The sequence below is a fragment of the Podarcis cretensis genome, assembly GCF_951804945.1.
Source record: "Podarcis cretensis genome assembly, chromosome: Z".
NCBI lineage: Eukaryota > Metazoa > Chordata > Lepidosauria > Squamata > Lacertidae > Podarcis > Podarcis cretensis.
The window spans coordinates 24741606-24764313 of record NC_137184.1 but is presented as its reverse complement, the minus strand read 5'-3'; the positions used below and the strand labels follow the sequence as shown (position 1 = coordinate 24764313).

Here is a 22708-nt window from a genome sequence, read left to right as displayed (position 1 = left end):
AGGAAAATGCAACCCAGTTTCCAGCTACATATAAACCATGAAAATCCTTCCTCAAATATATTGTATTACTCTGCATAGGCTTATGAAAACCTATTACACCTGCTTAAAGAGAGACAAAAAAAAACCCCACCCTTAATTTAATTTAATTCATCCTTTTTACAAACACTCATTTATTAAATATGTCATTTAAATGAAACAAAAATTGCCTGACCCTGTAAAATACAACAGCTTGCACAAAGGAGATGACCTTCAAGGTTCTGTACAGGGAGTTTAAAGTATGCCAGCTAAACTTTAAACCCCACCTTGATTTATTAACCCTTTAAAATTCCCATGCTCTTTTGTTCTAACCCCACCCAACACAAGAACAACTATAGAAGAAAATACATTATGACCTCTTGGTTATATTATATTGCAGCTTTTAATTTTTTCATGAATGAGAAGAATCATACGAAATCAGCTCAAAAGCTCAAGCCATCAGGATTTGTTTTAGCTGACTACTTCCCTGGACACAGTCCACTTCTCAAAAGAGCTATAGATCAGATTCCAGAAAGCCATATGTGTCCCATGCAGATAGTACTGTGAGATTGCTACTACAGCTTTTTCTGTCAATGTGCAGCATGCTTATGGTTAAGAACACTGGTGGTGAGCAGCACCAATGAATCCATATTGGACCTCCCCCCTCCCCCCCCTGTGCTTCTCAAAACTCTAATCAGTAAGGCCATGGTTCTCAAAGGGTGTGGCAGGAGAGGATGGCAATTATGGCAGGAAGATTCAAGGACAATCAATACTATATTTTGGGAACGATGCATGTTCTTATGTAGCTGCATTGTTTTATACTGTCTGGATATCCCATGATTATATTATAGTGTTCTATGTTACTAATCAAGCACTGATGGGAGTCTTTTCTTTTTGTTTTCCAATGTATTTCTTATCAATCCGGTGTAGCATGAGCAAATTTTTATTCTAAAAGTGTGGCCCAGAGGAAAGTAGAAATGAAAACCACTGCTGTAAGGCAGGCTGTCGGTATCTGGCGGAAAGAATTCAGTTGCATGCCATATATTTAGGTGTGCACTGTTAATTTTTTTATAGCATTGCATTTTTTCGCCTTGGATTTTATTGTTGTATCTTTTTGCAAACCACTTTGATTTTCATTTTTTTTTTACAATCAAGTGGTATATAAATTTTATGAAATAAATAAAATGGCTTGTTCTGTTGCAAATCCACTTTAAAATAAAAAAAAAGTTTTTTTGCAGTTAGGAAAGTGATAGGAAAATCACTAGAAAGCATAGGATAAAAGACTAATGATATAAGCACCCAGCAAGCAAATCAGGATGAATGCTCATTATGGTATAACTCTTCCCTACAAACAAATCAGAACACATGCTCAGTAAAGACTGGGCATTCTAATCTCCTTGTAAGTTTTGTGCAAGCAAATCATGTTGAATTCTCAATAAAGAGGTCATCTGGAGGAGCCATACTATAACAGGATGCCTACACAAGGAGAGGGAGAAGTGGCAAGTTGACCTGGCTATCAGAAGTTCTCCAGGTGGGGCAGAGCTGCTATGCTGTCTTCACAGCAGTGGGTTTCTGTTGCTTACTGGTAGGGGATGAAGTGGTGGGAAGGTTGACACAATGCAAACCCACCGGTGGAGCCAATCTGGTGCTCCCACTTGCATGTCAGCACTCCATCAAAGCCCCCACCACCTTGGCCGTCCTGCTCTTAGTAATCAGCAGTGAACCACGTCCTGGGAAGGTAGCATAGTGGTTCTACTCCATCCAGTGAGCTGCTTCTCCTTGCTATCTTCCAGATCTTACCATCATTTTGCAGACTTGGGGAACCATTAATCTTGAAAACTTTTTTTCATAAGAGCTCACTCTTATCTATCATCTATAGATTGCATCAAGCTACATTCTACTCAGAATAGACCCACTGAAATGAATGATCCTAAATTATCTATGCCAGTACGTCTACCCTGAGTAGGATTGGCATTGCATAAAACTCAGTCCATCTTCTAAGCTGACAACATAAGCTGTAATATCAATAGCCGGGATGATCTGCAGTTTAAATGAGAAATTGTCTAACAAGTTATTTCTGCTTTAGAATATGACCTGCTTTGTAGTTACTTGTGAATATGAATGGGGGAGAAAATTGGTTCACGTTTTAATGCAGACCTACCTAATTTGCCCTCTCCTCACCCCACAAAAGGTGAATTGTACAGTCAGACCAAACAGGGTCTGAGACAGGTTCCAAGTTTGGCAGCAGGAGGGAAATGAAAACGAGCTCTGCTGGATAAGACTACAGTTTCACCCACTCTAGCATCTTGTTTCCTACACTACCCAATCATATGCCTTTTGGAAGCCAATTAGCTGGGCATGAAGGAGCCCTCTCTCACTGTTGTCTCTGAGTAGCTGGCATTCAGTTGCATACTGCCTCTGAACCATAGAGGTTCCATATACCCCTCATGGCTAATAGTCACCAGCAGTCCTATTCTTCTGATGATTTTGTCTAGTCCTCTTTTAAAGCCGTCTAAACTGCTGGCTGTCACCATGGGTAATGACTGTGAATTCCATAAATGAATTGGGTATCTTGTGAAGAGATGTTACACTTGTCCTGAACCAGGAGCACCGATTTTGTTAACTCAGTCATCTGAGCTTCTTGTTTCTGCACAGAGGATTCTTGGGTGGACTCACTGCTCTTTTTGAAAGCATCTTTGCTTTGCCCCTAACCAACTCAAATGGTCAAAATAAAGACCATGAGAAGGTTTGGCACTGCCAATCTGATAAACAGTTGACAACACTTTTTCTCTTTTAAAACATTTCAGTGATGCAGTTTTTGCTGTATACAAATTGTGTGGCAGCTGTGGGCTCTTTTTGTGTGATACCCCAGCTGGTTTGACAGGATGTGGAAGCATCCAGGCTGAGGGCACATGAGGGAAATGCTCTTATGGATGTCACCATGCATGCAAAGCCACTGCAGAAAATGCAAGATATGGAGGCTTTATAGCTATATCCTATCAGGGAGAATATGGTGGAGAGGACAGCTCAGATGGATGTGAAGAGAACAAGTAAACCCCAAGAAAGGATTTTTCTAAGGAGGAGGAAAGAGGTATAGATTGCAGGAAGGGAATGAAAGAAGGAGGTTCTCTTACCTCATCAAGGACTGAGGAACTGGTATGGAAAGAAAGGGGGAAAAGAGGGAAGATTTAGGGCTTTAAGCTGCAGTGGCAAGCCAAGAGAAGATGCTAGAACTTGGGGAAACTCTACAGATACATAGAAATGAAACATGGTAGCCAAACTTGCTGAGCAAGAGTCTCACTGGAAGATAAGAAACCATCCAGAGTTCTAAATCCTAGGTGTTAATGCCACCCTCTTGTTGAATTTTCCTTTTGAAAGATGGCTGAACGTTAGACATCTGCAGCTGGTGTGTGCATGTATGTTAAAACAAAAAGCAAAATGTGACAGCTGCATGGTGAGCAAAACTTCTCTGGGTGTTTTTTTAACAAAAAACTTTTAAGTATAGAGCTCCACTTTCTTACATATGCCCTTTCAGCATATATACAGATGTTAGGCGCTCAAATAGCTTTAGGGCAGATGGTCATCTCACACTTCTAGCTGCACTCTCACGGAAACGTGCCAAGTCTTAACAGATTTAACTTTAAATATTTACAACCGATTTTGGGTCACTGTAAAATAAAAGCAGAGATGAATGTCCTAAGAGCCAAACTTTATGGGATGGGAGCATTCCATGTTGAGGTTGTGGGATCTGGATCAGGGTTGTAATGGGGCAGGAGGGGGGATAGAATCCATTTCACCAATGCCATGGCCTAAATATGAATCTCCCAAACAAAGGAAAATCCCTTCCCCTCTGCAGTTAATGGCAGCATTAGGGGAAATGATTTAAGTTGGTGAATCAGTATGGGGGGCTATGTCTGTCTGTCTGTTTGTATATAGAGACAATCCAGATGTCCTTTTCATTGTGCGTTTATGACGATTTGTGCTCATGATGGTATTGGGGCAAAGATACCCAGTCCTGCTTCCAATACTGTTTGTGCCTGCAAAAGCTTTGGGGTGAACATACTATTTTGTTTCCAATCAGTGCATGTCCTGTAACTTCCTGCTGAAATCCTTTTTATACCACAAATGTTGCAGGGTGTGTATGTGTTCCATTTCTGTTATAGCATCCTTCCAATGGCAATAACGTTGGGGAAGCATCACAAAACAACTTACAAAGCAGAATGATGTGTGAATGGCCCAGCATAAATCCATCACTAATGCACTATTATTGCACCTGATCTGTTGCATAATACACCTGTAAAACAACCACTAGTCTTAAGCATTTCAGTATCTATTATTTCAATTTCTAGCCCATCCTTCAGAGAGTTAATAGAATTGTAGAGCTGGGAGGGACGGGAAGGCCATCTTGTCCAACCCTTGCAATGCAGGAATCTCATCCATGATAGATGGCCATCCAGCCTCTGCTTAAAAACCTCCATGGAAGGAGAGCCCACCACCTTCCAAGGGAGTCAATTCTACTGTTCTGTTTCTAGCACACCCTTCAGTCAGTTTTGTTCCCAGGGTGGGTTAAACATACAAGGCATAACTATCAGTAGCACAGCAGACTTAGACTGCCCCTTATCCCCAATCCGGTAGATTCCAATCCCAAGGTTTCATCTAGTCCAGGCATGGCCAAACTTAGCCTACCAGCTGTTTTGGAACTGCAATTCCCATCATCCCTCACCACTGGTCCTGTTAGCTAGGGATGATAGGAGTTGTAGTCCCAAAACAGCTGGAAGGCCAAGTTTGGCCATGTCTGATAGTCCAACCCCCTGCAATGAATCAGTTAAAGAATCTCTGACAGATGTCTAAGACTATGTCTGAGAATATAAATGGACTTGATTTTGGATGACAGCATCCTTTGAATGATTCCAGTTAATCCCTGGTTCAAAGGCACACCTCCTCCAAGGGAAATTTAGCAGTGACTTTTTGCAGCAGAATCAGTGCAGTAGCCCTGTCGTACAGAATTCTGTGTGGAAAATTTAAACAAATTTTAAAAGAGTGAGGAGGAGATGGCAGACTGTTGTTTAAACCCTGCTATATTCGGCCAAAAGCCCTGCTATATTAGGCCAAAGGCCCATCTGGTCCAGCCTCCTGTTCTCACAGAAGACAACCAGATGTTCCACTGGGAAGCCACAACAACAACAGCACTCTCTCCACTCTTGAACCCCAGAAACTGGCAATCAGAGACATATTGCCTCCGACACTGGTTATAGGGCTTGCCTTACCATTAGGCAGAGTAAGGCAATTGCCTCATTCAGGAGATGGTGCACCTTGGATCCCCCTGGCAATTACTGTTGTGAGCCACAGGTCTCTCGGGCACCTCTTAAACCAACCTGCTGCCCTCAGGTGTGGTGGAGAGTAATATCACATTGTTGTCAGTATTTCAGTAAGATTCATCTGCCAGTTCAGTCAGCTTCTGCACTGAATGGGATGGTGGGGGTGGTACTTCCTTGTCCTTTGCCTCAGGCCAGCCTTGTGTTTGGCAATGGTATATAATTAATTTTACATAAGAACCTGATACTGGGGGAATAGGGAGCCGATGAACAACCCCAGCAACTACCTAGAACTATTTCACCCTTTATGTACACAGGCAGCTCCACTTACTGGGCAAAAATGGGAAACCACTAAGAACAGAAGAACAGAAGTCCTGTACCTGGATCAGGTCAGTGACCCATCTAGTCCAGCATTCTGTTCTCACAGTGGCCAACCAGATGCCTGTGGAGAATCTGAAAGCAGGACGTGAGCACAAGAGCACACTCCCCTCCTGTGGTTTCCAACAACTGCGATTCAGAGGCATGCTGCCAGTGACAGTGATTAGATCAGAGGTTTCTGAGCTGTGTTACAGGAACTTCTGGAGGTCCTTTAGAACTTAGTCACAGTTGTTCAGTGAGAAAATAAGTAATAGCAGCCAGGCATTTCCTAGAGCTTGCCATCTGTTCCCAATCTTCTGGCATTTTCTCTAACTGCAGAAGAATGTTGTGTGTGCTCTAGGGAGCCCATGGCTCAGCTTGGGGTAGTCTCAACAACATGCCCAATGGTGGTGCCTGCACGTGCCTGCGCAAGCCACTCAATAAATGCTAGACGGCCATTATAATGTCACTTGTGGCCCTAATGTAGCATCAGTCAGAAGTATTGTGGGAAATGAAACATTCAGTTCAAAGTAAAACAGGCCTTCAGGAGTCCCAATGCTCAGCATTTATCAGAGCACCACTGCTGCCCAGCATAAAACCATCAAATAAGCCTGCTATAGGAGCACTGGCAGTCCATCAGCAAACACTTTGCCAAACATGAAGCTAGCCCCAGTTCCAAGGTTTACTTTCAGTTCACATGAGATGATAGTGAGGCCCCACAGACCTGTCCAGTTGTTGTTTTTTGTGTGTACAATATTTGCACCCTAGAACATGCACAGCATCCTCTGAAATGTAGAGGTTCCTCAAGAGATTAGCCAATGTAGAAATGGTTCTCCCCAGAGATATGGAAAACCACCCTCCTAGACAGTCACTGCTGGGTTAGTGTTAGTGTTGAGACCACCCGCCTTATGTGCTTGCATCAATGAATCAGGTATAAGAGAAGTGCCCTGTAATCCTTCTTTCTTTCTTTTCAAATAACCTTTCCAAGAGTTAAGAGCTGAACACACCTAGCATTGTACACACTGCTATTCTGCATGCATTTTTTATTTTTATTTTTGTATAAAGACTCATGCAACATCAACTATACAGGCAGTTTTACATCCGACATGGTCACTGATTTCTACCTACAGTTCAAGAACGTTTACCTGAAGAATTGCTTCTAAAACCTGGGAGTCTGGCCCTTTACCCTGTTTCACTTTTGCAGGTCTGAATGGCTTTTCTTTTCCTTGTGGGAAAAAAAGATCTACCTTCTCTTTCCACTAGGCTGCTGTATATTTGCTTGCTGATGCAATGTGTGGCAACACAAACTATTACAAAAGCCTCATCTTGCCAGGCCCTTATTCAGAAGAGTGATGTGCATTATTGGAGCACATCAGGCAAGGGAGTCCATATTGGTCCAGGCTCTCAGATATGCCACTATTAAGTGCAGTCAAAGAAAAATGCCTATATCTGTATTACTTGTTTAAATAAACACATTGTTGTTGGTAAATGGGAAACATACTCCATGTAAACAATGTTCTACTTAAGAATATAAGAAAAGCCCTGCTGGATTGGACCAAAAGCCCAACATTCTGTCTACCAACAGGGGCCAGCATCTGGAAAGCTTACAAACAGGTGATGAAGTCAACAGCTTTTCCCAACTGTTTGCCTCCAGCATTTGACATTCAGAGGTTTATTGCCTCTGGGGTTACATGTAGCTATTGTGGCTAATAGCATTAGCCATCTAGCTTTGTCTCCTGTGGACATGATGAAGAGGGGAGAACAGAGTATAACATTCAAAAGACTACAGTATTCCTGCCAATCATAGGCTCAGTTTTTGGGCCTTGCACAAAACCAGCAATCAAATGGACTGTACCCAATTGTGTGTAGGATCTGTTTTGGGGGGTAGGGGACAGGAAGAGGAGAGGTGGTGTGTGTTCTGTATTGCGGATCATTTTCTTCCTGCTTATTGAAATAGTAAAGATTGGATTGTACATTGTTACAAAGACCTTTAGTTCCTGGATGGAGAAATATTTGCATTATTCCTCCATATTACTAAGGAACAGTGCTATGGTGGAGTACTGCTTCCCTATCATATTATAACAGAAACAATTCCTCAGTTCCACATTCATCCAGTGCATGCCCCCGGTCACACTCTGAGGGGCAATTGGGAGCAACCTATCAAGACTGAGAGGAGAGAGAACAGGAGATCAAACATCACAAGCAAAACACATCTCCAAGTAGACTGGAGTGTGGGCTTAAGCAGTTCACAATCTATGCTACGCTCATGCCCAGGATTCAGAGCCTCATATGGTACACAGTGCCCCTCTGTGAGGAGTGAGGTCAGTGAGCATACAGAGTTTGCTGCTTCTGGTGCTGACAACTGTGGGTATGAACTGGCTGTGTGTCAGGGCCACTTGGCAGCTTTAGCAAGCAACAGTGCCTTCTAAGTTAACCCCAAGAAGCCATCACTGGAATTGACCAAAGAAACCTGACAATCTTTCCAAAGTCTTCCTCAATACTAGTCCCTAGGAGGTCATAGACAGCACTTTCCCACCAGATGATCCAAAAATATTTAACAGAATCAATGAAAGGACTCACTGGCCAACCCTCCCAATCCCTCCCCATGAGGTAGAGAAAGTATTACTGTCCTTATTTGACAGATACGGTAAATTGAGGCACAGAGAAATTAAGAGACCTGCTCCAATTCATACACCAGATCTGCCAGATATCAAACACACACTGGAATTTTTTTTTCCTGTAGGCCTTCCCTATGCTTTGTCCTCAAAGCCAGCCTTCTCCACAGTGATCTGACCATTGAACTTACATGAATGCTGAATCTACTGAACCAAAGTTTAGATAGCTTTGGCCAAACAATGGCATAGAGGTAAGGAAACCCTAGGTTTTAACTGCTTAGTTCAACAAAGGGTAGATCCTCACTTGCCCTTGTGATGCAGGGTCTCTACTAAAACTGCAGCCATTGGGTAGTCTGAAACCTTCTATTTTAAAAATAATTAAAACAAAACTGCAAGCTTGGCTTATCCACATTGCCACATGAATCACAAAGATGCCAGTGGTAAGGAATGCAAAAGATAACCACCAAATACCAACTTTGGGCCAAGCATTGTCTTCCTCTAATAGCCAAAAGTTGTTGTAGAGTTAAGTACCCCAGTGTGAAGTATTATTTATTATTAGAAATTTCCATATGCCTTTCGACTTTATGCAAATTGCCCAAGGTGGCTCACAAAATGAAATTGCAAAATGAAAACATAACCTTATCAAAAGTACAATTGCTGCAATACATTCTAAACTCACAACAGTTTGCAAATGAATCTAAAGGAGACTGGGGAAAGCAATCCCCAAGGTTGGTTATATGAGTATTGCTCTGATAACATTTTGCAAGATTATGGAGAGCTTATTCCTACAAATAAGGAATAATGCAATGCACAGTATTATCTGGTATGTGTATCCAGACCCAATAAATAAAATGGCCAGGTCTGTATAAAACTGTGAACTTTGCATCAATGATTATTTTTTAAAAATTGAATGGATTCCTTTTCTTCCCATTTCACTATAATGCACTGCTTCAAGATAAAAGTTTATAATACCGTATCATGAACATCCTAACAGTTCTACAGTCTGAGCATCTGGCCATAGTTAGAATTATTGAAATACAGAAAATTAAAAACATAACCTTAAGCATGTTACAAACACTCTCAAAATATTAACCATTTTGAATTAATTGCGATATCCCTCCCCCACCCCATGCAGACCCCTCCCATTTTATGAACCTCTGATGTCAGTTTGGCAGTGACTTCAAAACACTTACTGTGTTGAACTTTTTTTTTGTATATTTTAAAATTTTGTTTCTTTTTTAAAGCAAAAGAAAGACACCGGTTTTCTTTTTTTAAAAAAAGGATATTGAAGAACTGACTCTAAGACACAGCTAACATTATTTGTTTTCCTCTATAAAAGTTGTATGGATTTCTTGTTATTAAAAATTAATAATAAGCTGAAGGTGTTAGACCTGAAAACAATTTTTTTTCACAGTGTTTTCAGTGTTGGCTGTTTGCAAGGCATTGATAGTCTCCACAGAGATAGAGAGATACCATTTCAGTAACTTCATATCAACCAGACCATGTTTATTGCTGGTCATATGTATGTATATATAAATGTACGTATATGTGTGACCAATGGCCTCAAAGCAGAGGGCACTGAGGGGGAGTGGAGCCATCACCTCTGCAGCCATGGAGTGCCTCAGGACCAGGGCTGGTTCCATCTGATCAAAAATGTGGGGGGGGGGGGAGGTTGATGGTGAGGATGAAGTGGAGAAGGAAAAGATGGGGCTTATGTGATTTGGAGGAAGACCAGACAAAGAAGGAAGAAAAAGGCTGAACACATTGGAAGGGTTGAAGTGAGACAGAAGGGGAGGTGATTTGGGGCTGAGGTGATTTGGGGCAATTGAAGAGAATATGGTAGGGTGAGGGGATGAGGCCGAGGTGAGTTTTGCTCAGCTGAGGTGGGTTGGGAGATTGAGGTGCAACTGAGGAAGAGGAAAAGATGGAGAGCAGAGTTGGCAGGCAGAGCCAGCAGGGTGGCTTCCCAAATCCCACCCAGCTAAAACAACTTTGTGTGTTTATTAGAACATATCCCTGTGTCCTATTTGAGGAGAAAATCACGATATGTAGCTCTTTATTTCTTAGCATTGTCCAATCACCCTTGTACTTATATGGATGTTCACAAAGAGACAAGAGTTGCCTCCCACTGGCTGTGAGTTAACATCAGACAATATGCAGGTGTTAAACTCAGAGACCCAGCATTGGAAACAGGTCTGCTTTTGCAGAGTTGCTGGTATTCATTGGTATTTGGGGGCGGGGAGGTGCTGGTGGATAGACCTGTTTCCACTTTTGGGCTTTGGACAGAGTTGCTAATGGAACATTTGCAAAAGAAAGTTGTCACCTGACCGGCAGCCAAATAAAAAAAGCCAGTACATTATAGGGTTGTTTTTTTAAAGAAAAGGAAACGCTTGGGCTAAAATGTGTGAGAAGAGCATGAGGATTCAAGCCTTCTGACTTCAAGCTGCCAATAATGGCCACTTATCTTTCCTATGAAATTACTCAGATGATCGGTATCCCTTTATCTCTGTGGATTCATAGGTGTTGGTTTTGTGGCACAGAGGAGAAATATAGGAAAGGAAAAGAAAAGACATAACTTTTGTATCCTTGGATTTGCACCAGTGACCTCTCTGCTCCTTTTGGCAGAAGTGTGGTGCTATATCTAAAATGGAGTGTGGACACAGGGAAGGGGGTTTCTTTACATGGAGTCTCCAAGGGAATCAGAGTCGTCCAAGGATAGAGGCAGGTACAAGTCCTGTAAGGAGAAAGGGAAAACGTGTTAACTCCCACAATTAGCCTCTTCTGCATCAATGAGGAACTGCTTCAGTGACTCAGTGCACAAATAATCATTGCAGACTTAGGCCCAATCTGCAGTATACATTTAAAGCAGTGTCATACCACTTTAAACATGGTTTTCCCCAAATAATCCTGGGAACTGTAGTTTGCTAATGGTACTGAGACCTCTGTTCCTCTTACAGAGTTACAATTCTCAGAGTGGTTTAAAAATCTATTCCTCTTTCCAGGGAATTATTATTTTAACCCAAATCTTTTTTTAAACTGCTGCTTCCCCTCCCTTCATTGCCATCTCCTGACCACTGTACTCAAACCTCTTCCATTGTTAAAAATTGCTACTTTTCTATCTCACTTTTGCTCCATTCTTACTTTATTCAAACCTCTGCCATTGTCTGAAACTGCCATTTTCCCTCTGTGTCTTTCCATCTCCACTTTACTCAAACTTCTGTCATTGTTTAGAACAGCCACTTCTTCCCCTTTCAGTGTACCATCCTTCTCACTATACTGAACCTTCTCTGTTCCATTCCTCAGCTGCCTCATGTGAGAGAGCTAAAGGATGCAGGGTCCTCAAATATTCCATTGTATTAAGGTACTTTACTCAAACCTTTGCTGTTGTTTAAAACCATTATTTTCCTCTCAGCTTTCTCTATCCTTGCTGTATTCAAGCATCTTCTGTTGCTCTAAAACACCACTTTTCCCTTCTCGCTTTCTCCCACCCTCATTTCATACAAAATCAGGATTGTGATATGGCACTAAGGTAAAGGTAAAGGTACCCCTGCCCGTACGGGCCAGTCTTGCCAGACTCTGGGGTTGGTGCGCCCATCTCACTCAAGAGGCCGAGGGCCAGCGCTGTCCGGAGACACTTCCGGGTCACGTGGCCAGCGTGACATCGCTGCTCTGGCGAGCCAGAGCTGCACACGGAAACGCCGTTTACCTTCCCGCTAGTAAGCGGTCCCTATTTATCTACTTGCACCCGGGGGTGCTTTCGAACTGCTAGGTTGGCAGGCGCTGGGACCGAATGACGGGAGCGCACCCCGCCACAGGGATTTGAACCGCCGACCTTTCGATCGGCAAGCCCTAGGCACTGAGGCTTTTACCCACAGCGCCACCTGCGTCCCCGTGATATGGCACTACACATCCTGAAATGGGAGCTACGTGATGACAGCCTTACATTTTTATGTATATGGGAAGATATCTGCCTCTGCTGGTGAACTATTTTTTCACATGATCCACCTGTCACTGCAAATGAGAACAACGCCATCACTCTATGTTTGTAGATGAGTTTGCATGCAATACCATGATCCGTCATAGGAGCATGAGAGGGAGCATGGGATGGAAAATTAAAAGACCCTAGAGCTGCTACAGGCAGTCCTGGCCCAGAAGGCTACTGTGACAGCACTAGCAAAATACAATTATACAGTACTTTGCAGCTGGCAGAATAAGGCATTAATCTCAACATTTTAAAAAAGTGTCCTTATAAGGGAATAGCAAAATGCCTGCTAAAGCTTTGTAATTATCTGCATGTCTTTCATTGCTTAATGGAGTAGAAATGCCAGTATTTGAGCATTTTGATGAACAAAAAAGATACAGTGGGGTGCTTGGTATGCCCAGTTTCCACTTGCTTGTGGATAGAGACACACACTCCCCACCCCTAGTTCCAGTAAGTAGTGATGTTGCCAAAGTCCAGATTTTCTGGCTCCATAGTAGGAATTTGGGTGGCAAGTACAGTTTGATCCAAACACAGCCTCTAAAAGTTCTTTTCTGTCTTTAATGGTTTTCCTGCGTTTCAAACACAAACTTTTTATAGTGCCAGGGATTGAATTTGGGATCTTTTGCATGCAAAGCATATGCTCTACTGCTGAGCTTGTTTCCAGAAGTTCCCCAAATTTTGATGAAGCTTTTCTCCATATTTCACTTTAAATTCTAAGCACAAAGGAAGAGGTCTGCCTGAGTCATGACCTTCTAAGGAGTCCTGTCAATCTTACATTCGGACATTTAGCCCAGTGTTGCAAGGCACAAGTATCTCTCAGATTGTTAACTAGAACAAGAAGGTGTGAACATATAGCACCAGTTCTGGATTAACACCAGTTTAGGATGCCTTTCCTGACCTCTAGCCCACTTCCTGAACTGCTCTTCATCTTCCTAGGGACCAAGTGGTCATGAGTGCTGTTACAAGGGCATCTTTAGCAGCGTTAGAGAATTTGTCACTCCAATGCCCATCTGTCCCAGTCAGCATAGAGAGTAGTCAGGGATGACAGTTAGCAAATGGGGCTACCTTTGAAGACTGTGGAAACTACAGCTACTGAAGATGTGGCAGCTAGATGGTTAACTACGAAAAAAAGGCATGAGCATATAACACCTATTCTGTCCTAACAGCACTGGTTGCCAGTTGGTTTCTGGGTTCCACTCATAGTGCTATGTTTGACCTTTAAAGCTTTATATGACTCAGGACTACTGTACCTAAAGGACCGCCTTTCCCCATATACCAGTAAACCTGTCAAGAATCTGAGATCATTATCTGAGGCTCTTCACTGCATGCCACCTCCAATGGAGTGTGGGGAAAAGAAAATAAGCCTTCTCTCTAGTAGTCTCCTGTTTATGGAATGGTCTCCTCAGGGAGGACCACCTGGCACAAACCTTAAAATTGTTTTAGTGCCAGGATTTTTTATTTTAATTTACTGACATGCTCTGCACTTTGTATATTTGCATTTTCAATTCTCTGTACTTTGATGTTTCAAAAGCTGCTTTTGGTGCAGCTCATTGTGTAAAAAGTAAACTCAGTCATAGAAGCATAGAATCTTAGAGTTGGAAGAGACCCCAAGGGCCATCTAGTCCAAACCCCTGCAATGCAGAAATCTCAACTAAAGCATCCATGACAGATGGCCATCCAACATCTGCTTTAAAACCTCCATGCAAAGAGAGTCCACAACCTCCTGACCATTCAGGTGTGAAGCAGCTTGGACAGGGTCCTAGAGTCCTCCTTCCTCCTTCCCAAAGCTGGGCAAGCACTTAAACTGGCATTGTAAGGGCTGTGGGGACAGCAACAATTGGCCTCCTGCAGGGCTTCATATAACTAAGGTCTGCCCCTGATACTGTATTGTTAAATCTTCAGTGAGTGCATTTAAAGAACCCAAACCTCATCCTAGCTACCCAAAACCTTCTGTAAGCTGGTAACAGCACCTGCTCCACCATGGTCCACTACAGCCTACAGATGACATAGTTGGAGTACCTCCCTTTTTCATAGCCTTTCTGATGCTGATCTTTCCTTGAAAATCTACACCTTCCAGAAAGTTAAACAGACAGGTGAAAAAATGAAATGATATGTGGACGGAATGCTGATGAAATATGGGGGATGAATAGGTTTAGAACCTAAAACCTTTACTTTTGGTTTCATTGGTGAGCAGAGAGAGCTTGTGGTACTGTGTTTCAGAACATATTTCTGCTACAGTTTCAATCAAAACCACCATTCAAATGAAGCCCCAGGAACGTTGAACAAAATCATCATTAGTGATGGATGCAGTTAATACATAGAACCATCACATTCATTTCAGTTCCTTTAGATTCATGTATAAGCATCACTTGCTCAAAGGAACTTTTATTGCCCCTGAACTGTCGTCCTTTTCACTGATCTTAAGAAGACATTGTAGAGGTTCACCAGGGTCTCACTTGGCTGTATCTCATTATGATGGCAGCAGAAAGTTCCTATAGAAAATATAGAGTGGGGAAAATCTGGGCAGAGGAAACATACACAATTAGGATTCGAATTTTTTTTGATGTAAACTACCATCTCTGAAAGCTCCTGCTGACTGACTGTCCTTATTAAGGGCTGGTTTGCACAATACTTTTTCGGTCCCTGCAAGCATTCATGTGGAGAAATAGAGTGTTAACAAGTCAGAGAAAGAGAAGTCAGGAAATTGCAACAAACCTGTAATTAAAGCCTGTATTTAGGGAGTCTACCCTCATGGGTCCAATACGAAACGTATCCAGATTAGCTATTTAGAATAATCTAAATAGGTCCAGAGGTCTGGAGAGGATGTTTTGGAAATTGATCAAGTTTATTAATCTGGATAATTTATGAAGGAGATTTCCTGAGGTGGGATGTTTGCTCATCCCAAATCAATGGAAATCATTTGCCGTAATGTATAACTGGCAACAATTTCCATGGTTTGGGGGCTTGGGGGGCGGAGTGCCACAACAATGATGAGGGTATTCTTAGGCCATTGTCTGGAGTAGAAAGTGACTACGATCACAATATACAAAGTCTCTATTCTTAATCAATCAACACTTTCCATTCATTTCAGCTTTCATGATACAATATGCCTTATTTCCTGCTCACCCAAGAAATACAACAGATGACTATATCTGCTGTACATATAAATGAAGATGAAAGAATGTACTTTCCAGAATGACAATCATTTTTATAAAGTATCTCTGTCTGTATAGATATTTGAAAACATTAGATATCATGCACAAACACATGTATGTGTACGTGTACACACACACACACACACACACACACACACACACTGTATGTTTGTTTTCAAAGGATTTCAGTAAGCCTTACATTTTACAACAATCCTGGAAGGTCAATACACTATTCTTGCTAAAATGTAGATGGACAGCTGAGACTAATGACTCATTCAGACTTCCTTTTGTGTTGCCCCAGGCTTTAAAGCTCCATGTCCAAACAGTTTTGTTTTGGTTTTTTGTCCCAGCACTTTCCCTGGGAGAATCCATGTTTTGCCACCGAATCGAAGCAAACGGCAATTGGGTTTTCTATGCATTGCTATTTGCTCCAATTCAATGGTAAAACACAGAGCCTGGACAAAAAACCCACACTTGGACACAGAGGTTTAAAGAGTGGGTCTGTGCCTGGACAGCATGGCGCAATAGGAATTCTGTAGGAGGGCTCATCCACTTCCACTTTCCTCATGCCTAGAAAGCACAAGTCTGAGCTGTTTCCCACTTGTCCTGTGCTTTCTAGGCATGGCTTCAAGTGGTTTTGCCTTTTCCTTGCTGCTTTCCCCCAGAGAACTCACTCTTAAGTGCTAAATTGGAGCAAACATCAATCTGCAGAAAACCCAATTTGCTCCAATTCAGCGCTGAAGATCAGGTTTCCCCAGGGGAAACCAGCACAGAAGACTGGGTGAGCCCTAACAGTTGATTGCACCACCAACCAAAATGTCAGCCCCATGCAGAATCAAGCATAGAGATCCTTTATAGTTACTAGACTGCAGCTGAGCCAGTGACGGCCTTACCACCATTTGGCTATTTCCAGTGGAGCAGTCCAGGTACTCCTCCCGCCTTCACAAACTCTTTCAGTGGTGCAGGCAGGTAATAATCATGTAGGAGGTTTAGTAAGGTATAAGAAACGTAATACCTTGTGCTTACGGAGGCTCCCTGGGCTGGTGGGTGTGGAGATTGGAGACTGCTTCGATTTGGGTGTGGACAGTTGGCTGCTTGATGTTCCATTGGCTGTACAAAGCAAAGGAGAAATCAGCAATGAACAAAGACAATATATATATATTTTAATGCCTATTCAGTTTCCCATTGAAACGTTCCAGTTTATGAAGCATAATTCCAAAATAAAACTTTTAAATCATGATTTGCTGGTTCAGATGAAGTTTCTTTTCCAACCTCACAGTTGAGGTATCTGTCTGTCTGTTTACACATCTTTTGCTTTGCAAGTAGCAGGTCATGTTTTTGAAAACATGACTTAGGTGCTGCAAGAAGGATAGGAAATGCTGAGTTTGAAACAGTTTTGATTGAATTATTTTTATTTATTGAATTTAAATTCTTCCTTTCCTTCCAAAGAAAGATAAGATTGGAGCTGAAAATTGTGCACTTTAAATTTGCACTTTAACACTTCTTTAACTTTCATCAGCAAAAGGTATTATTCCACAAAAGGGGGAAAAATCCAGGCTAGTAGATCTTCCATAGAAAATCTTTATATGTCATTAGCAGATAACCTTAGCAGTTTCCCCTCCCCTTTTTACTTATCTATAACTTTGTGAACACATGAATGTATTTTGTCCCACCTGGAGTTGAACAGCAATTCTTTCTCTTTGTCCCCAATTCTTGCCAACATATCTTGTCCTCAGTAAGATGGTAAACCTGTATCCTAGTGGTACCTCTTTAGGTGGCAACTCAGCAGCACATACAAATCAATACTCCTGTATACAGTCATACCTTGGAAGCTGAATGGAATCTGTTCCGGAAGTATGTTTGACTTCCAAAACATTTGAAAACCAAATTGTGGCTTCTGATTGGCTACAGGAAGCTCCTACGGCCAATCAGAAGCCACAGAAGCCCCATCAGATGTTCAGGTTCCAAAAGAACATTTGCAAACCAGAACAATCACTTTGCGGCGTTCGGGAGCCAAAATGTCTGGGTTCCAGGGTGTTCGACAACCAGGGTACGACTGTACCAAAAATAAATATATATTTAAAAATCCCTCCATCCTGAAAGCTGGGTGTCAGGCAAAGGGTTCTGCCCTAGCTAGTTTTCTATGTGCATGGATTTATTTATACAGTATATGCATTTGTACAGAGAAGTATTCAATCATGTGAGGTACTATCTATAGATAAAGTTGTAGCTCAGTGGCAGAGCACATGCTTTACACACAGGAGGCCCCAGTTTCAATCCTTGATATATGCGTTGAGTTGGGAAAAACTGTTACCTGAAACCCTAAACTGCTCTTGCCAGTCAATGTAGATACAATATTGAGCTGGGCGGAGCAAAGGTCTGACTTGAGTCACATCCACATCATACATTCAAAGCACATGGCTTCACCCAAAGAATCCGGGGAACTCATAAGAGCTAAAGCTCCCATCATCCTTAACAAACAATAGTTCCTATTTTTCTTTGGGGTGAGGTTCTATGTGCTCTGAATGTTCAAGGAAAATTCCCCAACATGTTCTCAACTTGGCTTCCTAAACTATAAATACAGGTTTACCAGCTCTGAGAGAGGTAGGCTTAAGTCTACGAAGAAACTCTCTTCTTTCTATCACATGTGCTATAACAGCAGTGTATATGTATGCCTATATTAATACATATGCTTAAATTAGGATTGGTGGATTATTCTTATTGTTAATGTGAGTGGATCTTTCATTCTTTCTTTCCTTTCTGTCTGTTATATTTGCAATAAGAATTGTGTGAAACGCCATGAAGCTCACCTGTTGATCTTAGGTCAAAAACGCTCACGTTAACCTGCCTCATAGAGTAGTTGTAGAGAACATAAAATGGGGGGCAGGGAGGCAAATAGGGGATGAGGGCAGGAAAACAATGCAATATTTGCTACATTATATACAGACCAAAGCATTAAGTAATAATCTAGAAGTCTCCTTTGCAGACTATCCAGACCGCAATAGATCCACTTGTAATAAGGATTCTTGGTAAACATTCAAAAGATCAAGCCAGGTTGGCATTCTGTGGATATTTTGCTAGATCTTGCAGTCTTGTGAAAATGCATCCCTTTCTCTGCAGGCCTTTAGGGAAGCAATGAATGAGAAGCGTCCATCCAGTTTCTCATTGGCTAGAAGATCGTGCCTTCCCCATTCAGGCTCAGCCTGCTAGACACTAGCATGAGAAGGTCATGTTTTAATTTAAAATCAATGTCCTATGGATCTTCCCCCTGGTACTTGCAAAGGGCATGGGAATGTTAATTGGCCTTAAAGCAACATGGAATCCTCTCCACATCACACAACGAAGGTTTGATATAGCTAGGAAGCTGAGGTTGGAAAGTCAACTGGCAAAGACCAATTAGTACAAACTAGTGCTGAGCTAAAACAACCCCCTAATTTTTGTAAAATTCTCTGCCCACCACGAAAGAGGAATTATTTATTCCTGCTTTGAACATGCTATGAGGTGCTTGATGATGATGTGTGTGTGTTTTCTTTATATTTGCCCTCATTCCATGAACTCCACAATCTCCCTGACTGTCCTTTCTGGAAAGCCGATAAGGATTTTATACAATGACATGGGCTTTCCCAGAAAATGAGGGAACCAAACCTGTGGTATGCAGACCAATAAAATCTCTACTGCTTGGAGATGAAAGTGTATGTATGTAGCAATATTTTACAGAAGTGTTCAAATATGGGTCAAATAAGAAAGTGTATTATTTGTAGTATTTAGGACAATTTACATATTTTATTGAAAGAAGAATAGAATTCAGTTTATATTTTGGTTTCGTCTTGGTTGCAAAATGATTCCACTGTTTTTGAAAGTAGTTCTAGCTTCTTTTTGCCTCCCCTACGTCTAATTAGATGCATTAGCTTTATTAAAAGTAGGGCGTTTGAAGCCTTCCTTTGTATTGATCTTCATTATAGAAAATGATTAATTTTCCTAATGGTGTCATTTTGGTTACACTTGGGGAGTCTTTGCTCTCTCTCTTTTTTTATTTGGGGGTGTCTCTTACAACACCTTTGAGAACACCTGATCTAGGTTGAGCCATGAAAGAAATCTCCTTTTGTCACAGTATAGTTACAATTCTTGATTGGTTTGTTATTTGCTGTAATGAAAATCTGCACGGGCATTTAAAAAAAAAAGTTTTTGATAGACCCATTGAAGTTAATAGACATGACCAACATAGGACCATTCATTTTAAAGGGTCTGATCTGATTACATTCTAGTAGGATGCAACACTGCCACCAATAAATCATACATTTAAACTTCTCTGTTATCTATCTTTTAGTACTGATATATATTGGGATGAAAAATACATCTAACTGAAAGATGCCACATTTGTTTTTTGAAGGGCTGGCTAAGAAGCAAGCTTTGATCATATCTGGGTATAACTTCAGACTGATGCATGAAATAATAGCAGAATGAATAGGTCATTATGAGAACAAAATAAAAAAATTCCTTCCAGTAGCACCTTAAAGACCAACTAAGTTAGTTCTTGGTATGAGCTTTCGTGTGCATGCACACCAACACGGCTACCTATCTGTAACTAGGTCATTATGGTTCAAATAAAACTTGGAAGTGGGAATAAATAACACTGCTTGAAAGCAATCTTATGAAATCTCATTTTAAAGACTCCAAGCTTCTCTATTAAAAACAGAACATTTCCCTGTTTCTCATAATCCACAGTGCAGCTGATCACTTGTGAATGCTTTGGGTCAAGTAATTGCTTCTTACATTAGGTCCTTATGTACTTTTAAAGGGGTTGGAGCCCACTAGAAGCATAAGAGGGGAGGGGCCAGATTAATGAAATGGAGTATCCAGGAAAGGGGTATGTAGTAGCTCTGCAGCAATCCATGCTATAGCATGATGTTGCAGGTAACACTTGTTTCAGTCTATTGGGATCTTTGTTGATTTATTGTTACAGTAGAGATTGTGGAGTGATATACTGTGGTCAAGTGGCTTACTTTAAAGAGGGCAGCCCTCTATTGGAAGGGCTGCCAGGTTCAAGCCTGGATTAAAAAGAAAGAAGGGAAAGAAGAGGGGAGGGGCCTTGAAGTTGCCCATCCACAGTAAGCAATGTACAATGCAAAACTATCATACAATGTACAACTATCAAGCAATGTACAATGCAAAACTATCATACAAGCTGCAAAACTGGATAGAAGCTGAGGGGCTTTTTTCTACTGCAGGTGAAGAAACAGCTGTAACTTCTCTATAAATATGTCGAATGTCATCACCAGTCTTAAAATTTCAGTCACTGGCATGAATATAGCAAGTATCACTAGAGCTGGTATAGATTATCATGGGGGAGGCATTGAACGAATAAATTCACCTAGACACTCTGTTTCTTATACAACCAAAAACCAGGAAAGATATGCAAAGATTCAGATGTTTTGCACTCATCAAGCTGATCTTATTTCCAGCCTAATATTCTTTTTTCGTTAGGTTTTGGAAAACACGTCTGGGCAAACAAAAGACCAAATGACTGTAACATGTAAGGGTGAGGAATAAGTTGTCAAGGCATGTCACAGATGAAAAGTTTCAGGAATATGCTGTTTCAACCAAATAAAATAGATAAGCATCACACAAAAATCAGGCCAGATAATGTTTTATTCATGGTGTCCTTATTCAGCACCATTTTTTCTCTTCTCATGTGTCTCTTCCAATTTGTTACAAATCAAAACTTACTTAGCCTATTTGTCATTCACGTAAAAAAGAAAAGGAAAAAAGCAACCCCCCAAACCAAATATTTCTGTTTCATACGAACTAGCAGAATGCCAGTGCCTTGAGGGGGCAGATTTGAGATAGAATCTGTCTTTCCCACAGGGCATTCACTACCTCAAGAGGTAGTGGATGGCTTAAAAACAGATTAGGCGGGTTCATGGCGGATAAGGCTGTCAATGCCTTCGAGCAACAATGGCTATGTTCTCCTTCCACGGTCAGAAGCAGCAGCATGCCTCTAAAACCAGTTGCTGAGAATTGTAAGTGGGGAGAGAGCACTCTTTGCACTGAGATCCTGCCTGTGGACTTCCTACAGAGGCAACTGGTTGGCCACTGTGAGAAAAAGATGCTGGACTAGTTGGGTCTTTGCCCTGATTCAGCAGCCAGGGTCTTAGATTCTGTGTTTATGTGTAAGTTAAATTGTAGGGCACTGAAGTGATCTTAGGGCTAATCAACTGCCCTGATGAATTTGTGGAACTCTTTATTTTAAAAAGATAAAAAAAAAATTAGTGTATATGAGCCGCTAAAGACATCCATAGGGTGAAACATGTTGGGCAAGTCAAAATGGATGTTCTGGCTAATGAAGACTTGATTTTATTTGTAAGCATTGTTAGTCAAGAAATGGGCCATTCATAGATCCGAGTTTGAATTTATATATTTTTAGTAATAGGCTTTACTCTCAAATTTCCGCAACTTTTTATTTTTGCATGTTACTGTTTTGCTGGATTTTTATTATATTTTATTTTCTTTCTGTTAGGTGTCCTGAGCAAAAATTGTGTATATTCTTGCCTGAAGAACCTTTACAGGAGGCGAGGCTGGGGAACTAAGACAGATACCAGTGATGAGAGATGAAGTTCTAGGCCTAATAGGCAAAATAAAAACTGGTAAATCACTGGGTCCTGATGGCATCCACCCAAGAGTTCTAAAATCATCATCATCATCATCATCATCATCATCATCATATGTGCAATTGCTGGTCTTCAAACAAAATTATGTAACTTGTCCCTTAGGTCAGCCTCCTGGGAATCAGGATCCTGGGAATAACAGGCTGATTAGCTAAATGACTGTCCCAGAAAAACTGGTAGAAATTAGTGTGTGTGTGTGTGTGTGTGTGTGTGTGTGTGTGTGTATCATATAGAAGAGCAAACCTCACTGAAGCAGAGCCAGCATGGCTTCTGCAAGAGCAAGTCCTGTCTCACAAACCTATTAGAGTTCTTTGAAGAATGTCAACAAGTAAACAGAAAAAGGTGATTCAGTTGATAAAGTGTGCTCAGATTTTCAATGAGCTTTCAACAAGCGTTCCTGAGTAACCTTGGAAAAATGAGAAACACGCATCCCTGCTCTGAGTTGGCGATGAAGAGTCAGGATTGGGCAAAAGACAGCCAAGTGACTGTGGTGATGGGGAGGAGCAACAACAGGCAGGCAGGGCCAGTTCTCTAGACAATCTCTGCCAGGTTATGGACCTTGTCAGATGCCTAAAGACACAAAGCTCCTGTTGCCAGCCCTGTG

At 41.5% G+C, this 22708-nt stretch overlaps 1 protein-coding gene across 5 annotated transcripts in view; it reads right to left on the bottom strand.

The window, feature by feature from the left end:
* Window positions 1–934: 934 nt before the first annotated feature.
* DCX (doublecortin) overlaps window positions 935–22708 on the bottom strand; it is a 114809-nt gene continuing 93035 nt past the window's right edge. For 2 of the 5 annotated variants that reach the window (XM_079961729.1, XM_079961731.1), the window contains exons 6-7: window positions 16452–16549; window positions 935–11036 (exon numbers count right to left, since the gene is read on the bottom strand). In XM_079961729.1, coding sequence (XP_079817855.1) covers window positions 10980–11036; window positions 16452–16549 — 155 coding nt within the window. In that variant the 3' untranslated portion in view covers window positions 935–10979. The remainder of the gene's footprint in view (window positions 11037–16451; window positions 16550–22708) is intronic. The other 3 variants (XM_079961730.1, XM_079961732.1, XR_013834759.1) reach the window with 2 other exon arrangements.